Source organism: Macrotis lagotis, chromosome 5 (assembly GCF_037893015.1).
Source record: "Macrotis lagotis isolate mMagLag1 chromosome 5, bilby.v1.9.chrom.fasta, whole genome shotgun sequence".
Taxonomy (NCBI): domain Eukaryota; kingdom Metazoa; phylum Chordata; class Mammalia; order Peramelemorphia; family Peramelidae; genus Macrotis; species Macrotis lagotis.
Window position 1 is genome coordinate 245,768,836 of NC_133662.1, and position 12,650 is coordinate 245,781,485.

Here is a 12,650-nt window from a genome sequence, read left to right on the forward strand (position 1 = left end):
CTCAAATTCCAACTTGGGCTCATTTAACTGACATCGTAGTTATCATGTGACCCCAGCTGTCAGTGTTTTATGTGTCTGATACATTAATCCGTTTCTTTGCCTCCAACTGAACCTGTATCATTTGCTCTCATTGAACAACCTGGTGATGCCTCTTTCCAGATCATCACCACTCCTATTGGTGACAGACACCCCAGTCCTGCCCTTCCTTATTCCAATGGCTAAGACTTTGGAGACAGGAAGAATTCTTTAATCCCTGGTCAGCCTTCCTAGGGGGTTGGCTCCACTGTCTGATTTCCCAGGAACTTTGCCATTTTCATAACTACTGTTTTGTTGTATGTTTTATCTAAATCGTCTTGTATTTTTCCCATTTTTTCATGTTTATGTTGTCTGCATGCTCATGTATTTTCATGTCTGTATGTCCCAGCTCCTCCCCCTTTCCCATTAGATTGTGAACTTCTTGAGGGCAGGACTCTATCTTCTTATCCTTACACTTCTCCCTACAACATCTAATTCCCTACACATTGTAGGGGTTCAATAAATGTTGTTGATTGACATTGACTGGCAGTGTGGTCTAATGGATAGCGCCTTAAAGTGGGAGTGACTGATTCACTGCTCAAGAGCATGGTGATTGCGTTCACTTGACTGTGCCTCAGTTTACAGCTTTGTTGAAAGAAGGTAGTCATCTCTACCAGGTTCATTGGCATATTGTGATGCTAAAAGTAATATTCATCCATGCTTCAGGACCAAAGAAAAACAGATTTGGAAGGGGCCACAGAAGTTGCTTTCTATCCCAGCCCTTAAACTGAACAAAAATTCTCTTCTCAAAACTCCTTTAAACAATGGTGACACAGCCCGTTCTCAAAATTCTTCAGCAAAGAGATATACCCCGCAACACACACACACACACACACACACACTTCTTAAGACATACGTGCTCTACTCTTAGAACAGGGGCTCTTAACTTGGGGCCTGTAAACTTGATAATTATGTAGTTGTTCAGTTGTTTCAGTCCTGTCTGACTCTTCAAGACATCATTTGGGGTTTTCTTGGCAGAGGTACTGGAATGGTTTGCCATTTCCTTCTCCAGCTCATTTGACAGATGAGGAAACTGAGATAAACAGGGTTAAGTGAGTTGCCCAGGGACATATAACTAGTAAATGCCTGAGGCCACATTTGAACTCAGGTCCTCCTGACTCCAGACCCAGCACTCTCCCCCACTGAGCCATCTAGCTGCCCTTGGTAACTGTATTTCAATATAATTGGTTTCCTGGGTTATCCCATATATTGCATTTTATGCATTTAAAAACATTCTTCTGAGAAGGGATTCTGCAGCTTTGCCAGGTTACCAGAGGGGCCTGTGACAAAACACAGGTTAAGAACCCATATTGGCCATCCTGTGACTTGCCCTCACTTTTCCTAATTCTGGGGACAAGTGTTGTTTTTTTCCCCTCTGAGTATCCAATACTGAACCAGTGGCTCCTGCTCTCATCACCAAGTGCTCCTGGAGAAAGATACAACAATGCTGCAGTCTCCTGCTGTCCAGTGGCAGCAGGGTCCTTGTTGCTGCCCAGCCATCTTTGCTCTATCACTGTTCCATGGAAATTCTCCACTCCCAACTTCTCAGTGAGAATGCTTAGTTCTAGTGAGGTCAGCCTCTTCCCTGATGTGTTTGGGGAAAACCAGCTATGGGGATTCAGGTAGATCACACATCTAATGTTGCTCTACACATGAGAGAACAGAGGGAGAGGATGTGAAATCATCTTTCAGGGATTTAACCTAAAGCCCCAGGTTTATATCCAGTAGGATAACTCATAAATCAGACCTGGAATGGACCCTTGAGGCCATCAAATTCAACACCCTCATTTTAGGGATATATCCAGAGTCACACAGCTAGAGTTGGATCTGAGAATCAAACTTTGCTCCTCTAGCTCTTCTTGCACACTACCCACTGCACCTCCCTGCCACCAGCAGGTTTAGAGGTTCATATCAAGTTTTAGCCACAGTTGTGGCCATTATTCCTCTTCTGGGAGTGAGCCCATCTCAGTGGACATGTCCTGAGCAGGAGAGTGGACAGAAGACTCAGAGGAATATATTGATTACTATGTTGTTTATTATACAAATTATATCGAGCATGAGGATATAACAAATGTGTTTTACTACTGAAAATCATTCTCTCCTAAGTCTGTTCTATTTGTTCATTCATTCTGTCATTTGTCCATTCATAACAAAAGTTATTGTGTGCAAAGCTCTTGGGGAGGTGCACACCAAGCAACAAACCTTTATAATGTACAGGCACCAGGGGTACAGATTCAATAAAATAGTCTCTGTCTGCAAGGAGTTTGTATTGTTGGGGGGGGGGGTGAGGGGGAAGTTAATAATGCAAAGATAACTCTACAAAGTAGAGGTAAAGAGGGACTGCATTTCAAGGGGGAGAGGGAGACAGCAAGAGCAAAAGCATGAAGGTGGTAGATGAAATATAAAAAACAGAGAAAAGACCAGTTTGACTGGATCATAGAGTACAAGATAGGGAGTGATGTACAGGGTGACCAGAAAGATAGTCATTTCCCCCCAAGTAGCTCATACTTTGCTAAGGGAAAAGACAGACTGTAAAGATTGTATGTGGGATGGCTCATATGGGACCACAGATCAGTTCTTTAAAACTAAAAAGTTTCTTAGATCTAATCACATTTCCTCATTTTACAGATGAGGTAGGCAGTGACCAAGCTGGGATTTGAAGCCTACATCATCTGACTCACCATCCAGTGTTCTTAAAATGCTGCACATCATAGCCTCTCAATAAGAAATGTGCTCATTCACCAAGGATTATAATGTAAAATGGGGAGGGGAGCCCACAGAAATCTAAAGCAATATAATTCGTTGAAACCAATTGAAAACACCAATCTTGGGTTAGACTTTCCTTCTACATCCTCCCACTGTCTTATTTAGAAATTACATTAACAGTTAAAATGATTTTCCTACAGATATTGAGGGGTTCACAAACTATATTTCCCCTGTGTTATTTCCACCCTGACTTTGGCATGGCCTCCACTACACATATGATTCCTAACACTCTCCTTTGTATCATTGTTGTGTGTATTTGAGTTAGTGCACTAAAATGTTCCCATCTTAACATGCTTTTACTTTCTATAAAACAATATTTTAAAAATTGGAAATTATGTTTCTTAAAATTATGCATTCATAAACCTGTAAATACAAGCTATCAATAACTGTAGAATTGGAATTTTGAATTTGACATATTCTGGATAAGAGACAATGGGTGATCCTATACACTCATTATTTGAACAAGGTAAGATTGAATGAAATCTAGTAGCAATATTGGTAATTGGAAGAGAAACAGGTTGGGAAGGAGGCGAGTTCTATAGTTATTTGTTCCCAATCACCTCATTCTTTGAAATTCCAGAGTATCTTTGAAATTGTTTAGTTTTGGTTTAAAATAAAAAACTTACCCCAACAATGATACCATCCCCTCTCACAGTACTGGTATATAATAATCATTGAATTCATCTCTTTGTTCCCATTAATTAGCTCTGTTGAATCAGACTAGCCCAATTGACATGGGTTTATTCTTCTCTAGGTGCTCATTTAGCAAATACGTCATTGACAGTGCTAAGAAACTTCTTGATTCCTCTTTGTTTTCTCTAACCTTAGTGTGGAAAGAAAGGATCCACTGGCTGCCCTGGCTCGGGAATATGGCGGCTCTAAGCGGAATGCATTGCTGAAATGGTGTCAGAAGAAGACAGAAGGCTATCCGGTAAGGAATGAACATGTTTCTTTGGGAAGAGCTTCAAAATGATGGCACTCATATACTAGCTTGGGTTTGGCCAGCCTCCCAGTGCAGGGGCTTAAATAGTTAAGAGACCCCCCACCTGGGCATTTTCATCTGTTTTTCTTTCCAAATGCTCTGTCACTGCTCAGGTAACCTGGTAAGCATTTCATTTGTAAGTTTTAATTTTTAAAAGGCATTTGTTTCTTAACCTTTTTCAGACTCAATCTTCCCGTCTGTAAAATGGGGAATAAAAATAGTATTTATCTCATGGGCTGTTGTGAAGATGAAATGAGATAATATTTGTGACATACTTTGCAAGCTTCAAAGTTCAATATAAACGTTACCTGCTATCGTCAATCATCCAGTTATTTATTTGGTTGTTTATTTGTTTTTATCCAAACTGGTGAAGGTAGGAAAAACTGATAAATGTTGGAAAGGACTTCCCCTCTTAACTTTTCCATCCCTACAGTTTCCCCTCTATAATTCACCACTCCTATAATACAAAACAAATATCCCCAAATTTCCAAACTGTCCAAGGGGTTTTATGAAAAGTTCCAGAAACTCAAGGTCAATAATAACTGTATATCCTTTATACTGTTTTCAATTTGTAATTTTATGTAAGTTTTTCAATTTGGGTTTTGAACTAAACTTGGTCAGAATTATTGATTACATTAATATAGGGAACTCTCCAAGGAGCAAACCCCTCTGCCAGTACAGGTTGGCACTTTCTATGCAGCTTATGATCTTAGGGAATGTCTGGAATTCCAAAATGTAGTATAAATTGACTCATCTGTTGTCTCATAGGCAGTCTGTGACATGGATCCATGGGGGGTGGGGGGGATTCAAACCCCAGGTCTTCCTGACTCTTGCCAACTTTCTATGAAACCATATATATTAACATCAACTCCAGACCCTTTTCTAATCAAATATTTTCCTCATTTGGGTTTTTGTAGGTTTCTTGATCTCATTTGTTTTGTATAAGATAGTCATTTCTGTCAAATGAGGGGGTTGTGTTAAATGAAATCTGAAGTGAAATTGGTGTTCCCACATTTCCTGCTCCAACGCTCTGCCTCTCACTATTTAACCTGTCTTTTTAACAAAAATAAATAAATAAATAAACAAGTGAAACTGGCAAAATGACTTTCTAGTAGTGGGTGTAAAATTCCTCTCCTATATAGTCTCTCCCTCTCCACCATGATGAGGAACTCATTATTGGATGAGTGGATGGATGAATGGATGAATGAATGAGCAGTCTATGTGTATTCTGCTATGCTGAGTGCTAGTGATAGAAATAGTTTAAAAGGAGATCTTTCCCACCTTATGAAAATTATATACTTTAGAAAAATAGTCTGAACTTAATAAACACATAAAATGCTTCTTACTATAAAAATAGTAGAACTAAAAAGGGTCTTATGCATGAAGACACCATTGACTACCTTTCTTTTATGTGATAAGCTTTTTTTAGAAGTTACTTTAAAAAGTTCATTTTGTAGTTTCAAAGTTGACTTGTCTTTCTGAGCTTCTTTCCAGTCTTCCTTCTTTTCTTCTTTTTTTTTTCATTCCTTAACGATCATCTTATTTTTCTTTTCTTTCTTTCCAATATGACACACATAGAGAATTGTCGACCAAGACAGGATGTTTTGCTTTGGGGTTGTAGAAAAGGGTGAGAGTCTGGAGTAGATGGTCTGGAAAGCCTCAAAGGTCATCTATGAAGGTAGAGAAGTTGTCTTCTAGACCAATGGATGAACATGGAAGCATCAGTGAAAGACAGTATAAGGTGGTGACCTCACAGGTGGGGAAACCCAGACTATCCAGAATAGTGCTTGCTTTGTATATATTTGTTTGCAATCTTATTTAGATTGTAAGCTCCTTAAGGGTAGGGGTTGTCTTATGCCTGTTTTTGAACTTTGTATATTGTAGGTACTTAATAAATATTTATTGGCTAATTGATTGATCTCTGACACCGACTGGGTGACCCTTGATAGTATCCGAAGTAAACTTTTTAATCAGACAAGCAAACATGAATTTATTAAGTTTTTACAACATGCCAGATAAGAGGCAGTATGTGGTGTAATGGATAGAGCATCAGTCTTGGAATCTGGAAGACCTGGATTCAAGTCTTTCCTCTTATGTAAACTGGCTGTGTGACCCTAGAGAAGTCATTTCACCTATTGGTGTTCCAGGCAACTTTTTTAATCCATCAAACTAGTAACCTAGCAAGCCAAGAAACATTAAGTTCTAGGCTAAGTCCTGAGGATACAGAGAAAGATAAAAACAGTCCCTGCCCTCAAGGAACTTAGCTTCTAATGGATTCTAATAAACACAAGCATTAGTATTATATTTGGCCTAGGGTTAGTACTTATAAAATGCCTTTTCATTTATTCCTTCCCTTATTTGAATTTTTGGAATTATCTGAATCTCACAGAAATATGTTGAGAAAGGGACTGGGGATATTTTAACAATATTCCATTTTACAGATTAAAAAAAAAAAAAACCTGAGGGCCAGAGATTGTGACTAGCACAGCATCCCTCATCAAATCTCTTACTGGCAAATGATGAGTGATTGTAATAATCTGCCTTCTAGAGGTGGATTGAGAAAAGGATGATGACAGATAAGAAGTAACTCTGAGTCCTTCTGGGGAAAAAAGCCAACATAAATAGAAAAGATACTTATCATTATTATAATTGTATTACGCCAAGGATCTAGGAGGCTCCCTGGTATTTCCACTCCTGAGTCAGAGGATGATATTTCTTGATGAAGAAATGAGCAAAGCAGCCTCAGTTTAGGGTTGGATAAAACCCCAAACTCATTTATCCCTGAGAATTTGTCTTCTCTTAATTTTTCCAACCTGAGGTGATAACGTCACTGGTGGATTTCTGAGCTATTTGCTTATCACTTGATGATGTGGTTGTGGTTGAGGGTACTGTGAGCAGGGGTATGTGGAACCAAGAGATCTGGCTGTTAGTTAAACTTTCAGCGGGAACATTTATTGTTTTGGTTAATCATCTGTGAAGGATAAGTACATTAATAAGTGAAGGATAAGAACATTAACAAGGCAGATTAAACATATAGTGTTCTGTGTTGGTTTCCGGAGATCCAGTTGTTAAACATGAGTCTTTTTTTGTTGTTTTTTAGGTTTTTTTGCAAGGCAAATGGGATTAAGTGGCTTGCCCAAGGCCACACAGCTAGGTAATTATTAAGTGTCTGAGACTGGATTTGAACCCAGGTACTCCTGACTCCAGGGCCGGTGCTTTATCCACTACGCCACCTAGCCCCCCCAAACATTAGTCTTTTAAAGCTGTTTTTGGTAGAATTAGAAAACCAAGGGAAAAAAAATGGGCAAAGCCCAAAATGTTTCATGGCCATTTCAAAAATGGGGATTTGTAATTAGGAAAAAAAATATTAAATGAAAAATTATTTAAAAAAAAATAAAATGGGGATTCATGGAGATGTGGAGATAGGAGTTCAACTCTCACTTCTGACACATTCTGGTTGTATGACCCTAAGCAAATCTTTTAACAGCTTAGCCTCACTATCTTCATCTGTAAAGTAAGGATAATAATAGCACCTACCTCCCACAGGGTCATAAGTATCAAATGTGATAGCATGCAAAGCCATTTGCATACCCTAAAGTGCTCTTTAAAAATTACTATTATTATTATTGGTTATTCCTAATTCTACCCACAATACCCTTGGCTTGCCCCTTTGTTTCATCTGGTTGCCAGTTACATCTCTTGTCCCTCACCCCCAAACTTCCAGGGAGCATTCTCTGATGAAGTGGTCCTTTCCTCTCACACACAGACAAGGAAACTGGAAATCATCTTCCACCATTTTCTTCTTGTTTCCTGCCATTACTGCATCAGAATTGAAGCTTTGATACACAAAACCAGATGGTTTCCTTTGTCCCTGATTCTTGTAAATGGTATTATCTTTCAAGATGGCACCCAAGATATTCAGTGGGCAGGAGGGAAATTTCCATTTTCTCAAAGATATTCATAATGGTTAGGATTTAAACAATGGGGAAAAGATACATTGGTGAAATTTTTCAGCATGGTTTGAATGTAAAAAGATCGCTGGATATAAGATGATTTCAGGAATTGCCTGGTATTTAACAGAAGGGTCTTAATGAAGGCTTAATGTATAGAAAACACTGTTTTCAAAGGGTGGGAAAGAGTAACACTTTCTGTTATCCCATTAAATAAATCATTTTGGCTGCTGTAGAGTGAGGTCATTTAATAATATCAGAAATAATCTAGATGAAAGATTTAAGAGGCAACAATTAAAGGGATAATAATAATAGACTCCAAACTCAAAATTTCCAGAGAGAACATTATTTTTTAAAATTGTCCTTCAAATTTATTTTAAAAAATTTTTTGATGGTCTCATTCAACCCTAGGCTCTTAATTCTTTTTGACAATATGATGGACTGTGGACCCCTTCTTGGAGTAATCTTTTCAAATGAATAAAAATAAAATAAGACTACAAGAGAAAGTAAATATCAGTGAAAAATGAAGATGCCATTTTTTCCAAGTTCACTAACCCATAACATCTACAAGGCTGGGCATCCTTGAACCCCCAATAAGAATTCTTACCAAAGGTAGTTTGGAAAACTTGATGGCTCAATACCATCTTCCCCCACCCAGATCTGATGCCTCTTTTATTTCTCAGTATCTGTAACTTAAAGCAATGAGTGAATTAGTCAACCAGAGACATCCACTGGGCCTACATCACTTTATTCTTCCAATTTCTTTCCAATGCTCACTTTGGGTTGATCTCTACCAAAGTACAGTAGAAAGCCATAAAAGAATATCAATCAGTCATTATTTGTTGGGTGCCTTTGGAATACCCAGCACAATTGGCATAAGATCTTAGATATGGACTTAGAAGGGGCCTTGGAAGGACCATCTTGTTTAACACTCCTATTTTACAATTCAGGAAATAGTGTGGTACAGGGAAATTAAGTGACTTCATGGAATCATAGGCAGACAAGCCCTTCAGAATCTCTCTCCTGTGAGCCCTCTCTCTGTAGTCAAAGAACTTGGGTTCAAATCCCCCCCCCCCAGGACTTTCTACCTTAAATCTCTGTCAAATAAAGGCATGAGAGTAGATGACCTTTTTTAGACCGGGCCAGCTTGACAGATTTATGTATGATGCCAAATCTAATTTAAGTAAGAAATCAGAAGAAGGGTCTTGAACTGGGGTGGTTAGCCAAGAAGGCTTTATAGAGGAGGTGAGCCTTAGAGGTGGACCTTGAAGGATAGATGAAATGGAGATAAGCAGAGGGGGAAGAAGGTAGGCATTTCATTGGATCTTATAGACAAGTATAGAACTTAATAAAGGCTAGATCTGGGATTTCATTGGTAGAATTTCTCCTAGTGTAGCTCAGTACCTTCTCTATAACTGAGGGCCTACAGAACTTCCCCAAGGTCCCCTAACCAAGTTGTGTCAGAGACAGAATTTGAACCAGATTTTCCCAGTTTCAAGGTCAGCTCTTTATCTACCTTGCCAAAGCTCTCTCTCCTTTTTCTATAAACAGATCAAAATGATCATTCTTTCCAGAAAAGGGATCTATCTATTTTACTCCATGGCTTCTAATTACTATCCCTGTAACTTTCTATACTGCAATGCAATTTCTGTGACTGATGCTCCCCTACATGTGTTGTTTACATCCCTGGAATTCAAGCCTCTTGAGGACAGGTGCTATCTCTCTTTCGTATTTGAATCTCCAGAATTAAGTCATAAGGAAGCACTACTAAATGCTTTTCAATTCATTTGTGTAATATGCTTGTTGGTTGACCAGTTACTGGATAGGTTATAATCCAACCCTTGGAGAAATCTTATCACATATAAAGGCAAAAGACAAAGAACTAAGAGAAGATGAACTTATAGCCTTAAAGGACTTGGGCAAGCAATGGTGGAAGAAAGCTCTACCCATCATAGCAAGCATCTTTGGGAAGCCAGTACCTCTTAGTTGATTAGGTATTTGATGGCTGACAAAGTTTGCTTCCATGCCTTGAAGCGTTATTCCATTTCATTACCCTCCTCCCAGTCCATCATCCTGGACTTCACAATATCTCTCACTTCCCTGCCCCACCCCCAATCCAAGCTATTGCCAAGACCTGTGAAGCATCTCTGAATGCACACATCATTTTCTCCTCTGGCACTCCCCTGGTCACACATCCCCCACTCCCCCGCATGCAGGGCCTCATCACTTCCCACCCAGATTATTGCAGGAACCTTTTTGGGTCTTCCTAATATCTCCAATCCAACCTCCATTCAAGTGATTTTCCCAAAAAGTCCAATCAAGTCAATCCTCACTCCCAAACCTCCAGTGAGTCCTTATTATAACCTCCAGGATCAAATACAAAATGCTCTGTTTGGCATTCAAAGGTCTTTGTAACCTAGACCCTTCCTACTGTTTTAGTCTTGCTCTCCTACCCATACTCTTCCATGTTGAGATATTCAGGAAGACAAGAATGCCCCTAGTCCAAGACCCCTCAGATATTACAGATAGAAAATGACATGAGAGAATTTCCAATACATTTGGCGCTGTCCCCCCAGTGTCTGAACCATTAGGAAGCAGACATCCCCTATTGGAATGACAAAAGGAAAGTAACCGATCTAGGGGTCAGCGCTGAAGTCACACATCCCTCAGAGACCATCCAAGGGGATGATGCTGATGAATGACTCAGCCTCCCATCATTGGGCTTTCAGACTTGAACTTGGAATCTTTTTCTCCTGAGCATCTAGACTCTTTCACACATCTGTAACTAAAGCCTATTAGGAGGAGACTCAATGGAGCTCCATTGAGATGAGTTGGAGACTTTTTAAAACTGCAGCTGTTCTCACTGAATGTAAATATGAAGGATGAAGAAGGCTCTCCAAAGGACAAGGATTATGCAGAGGGAATCGGGAGCAATTTCTCTGCCCAGCCCCAGCTGTCAGATGCTCTGACTCAGTTCTGCTTTGAATCTCACTCCTTCCTCTGGGGGGGGGGGGGGGCTTTCCCGGATTTCTCTCTATTCTCCAGCCCTACAGACCTTTACACTCTGCTTGTTCTTATAAAGATCACCAATTCTCATAAAGGACAAGTCCATTAATAGCTGGGGACCCTAGGCAACTCTCTGGAATGAACCACAAAAGCTACTACTATTCCACAAAGGTAAAGGAGATTTCCATACATGGAATTCCCTATATGGCTCTAATAATAATACTGTAATTTTATATAATTGTGCATAAATGCATATATACATATATAATATTATGTTAATATGATAATTTAAATGTTTTGTTGTGGTTTCTATTATATATTCTATTAATAATACATTATATTAATCATTAGTCTGGGGTAGTTAGGTGATACAGTGGGTAGAGACCTGAAGTCAGGAAGACCTGAATTCAAATCTGGCCTCAGACCCTTACTAGCTGTGTGACTTTGGATAAATCATTTCACCCTGTTTGCCTCAGTTTCCTCAACTGTCAAATGAACTGGAAAAGGAAATGGCAAACCAATTCAGTACCCTCGCCAAGAAAACATCAAACGAGTCACAACTGAATAATAAATCACTAGCCTGGTGGAACATATATTGGAGCAGGCTGATCATTTCATCATGTAGGGAATACTTAGTGAAGGAATTCTCTTCACTAAAGAGATCTGCAAGTACCCTGCAGATTATAACTGGTAGACCAGTAAGAACCTTTCATGGAGTCCATGAAGTCAAAACTATTTTCATGTTAATCTGAAGACATTTTAATTTCTAATATGGTAAATGTTGACAAACATACCCCCCAAACAAAAAACTATTGGGGTGAGAGTCTTCAACAATGTGTTGGTTGGTTCTTGTCTTTTGTTATAGAAGAAGACCAAAATGACATCACTATGTTAGAGACAAATTTCAGTGTGTCTGACTGTGACTGATCAGACCAATACAAGCTCAGAATGCTCCAAGGTCAGGCACAAATAATCTATGTGAACACTGGGGTGGTTCCTCTAAATGTACATCTCACATTTCCTTTGAGCCAACAATGTATAAGAGGTTAAAGGAGTGCCAAGACCAAAAAAGATTGAGAACCACTGCCATAGAGAGCTACCTGAGACCCAGAGAAGTGATAGACTTGCCCAGGGTCACACAGCTAAGATGGCAGAAATCATGTCCAGAACCTCCTGACTCGCTCTTCAGTGGCCACATAGCCTCTCACTCTCAACCCTACTAGACTGTAAACATTATGAAGGTGAAAAGAAGCAAAACTGCATTTTTTTCCTACCTTTGTACATTCCATTCTCTGCTCTTGTCACTGTGGTCACACATCGCAACTAGGGTATTATGGTAAAAACAAAGCAAAAGCCTTTGTATCAATTATTTCTGATAAGGATCCAATACCTAAAATATAAAGGTTACAAATACAAATATCCAAGGTCAAAAGTCACTCTCATACAGCATGCTTTCCAAACACTTCTCCAAAGAAGTTATTAAATTTTTGTCCAATTACCTTTTTGTTTAAACTTTTTGTGAGTCAGGTTAACTTGTAAGATTGTAAGTCTCACTTCCCTCTACCCTTAAACTTGAGAATCAAGAATTACCAAAACTGCTTTTTCCCTTTCTGACCTCCAGCTTCTCTCTGCTTTCATTCCATATATTAGGGGGAGCTTTCCTTGGGCCTTCTTCTTTTTCTTCTCCTCCCCTCCCCTTCTTAGCTACTCTCCATACCAGTCTTCTTCTGAGGGGAAGGAAGACCCTAGCATTGACTTGCCTTTGAGCACCCCTTTCTGAGTTAGCCAAGAACACCCACTTCGCATGAAAATAAGGGGGACATTTGTGTTTTCTTATCCTGGGTCCCCCAGGAGAGGAGACTGAAAGATGC

The 12,650-nt window shown here is 39.4% G+C and overlaps 1 protein-coding gene across 2 annotated transcripts in view; it reads left to right on the forward strand.

The window, feature by feature from the left end:
• The window catches only part of SPECC1 (sperm antigen with calponin homology and coiled-coil domains 1), a 413,523-nt gene that overhangs the window by 324,050 nt on the left and 76,823 nt on the right, over positions 1-12,650 (forward strand). For both annotated transcript variants that reach the window (XM_074189253.1, XM_074189252.1), the window contains one exon: positions 3,670-3,772. In XM_074189253.1, coding sequence (XP_074045354.1) covers positions 3,670-3,772 — 103 coding nt within the window. The remainder of the gene's footprint in view (positions 1-3,669; positions 3,773-12,650) is intronic.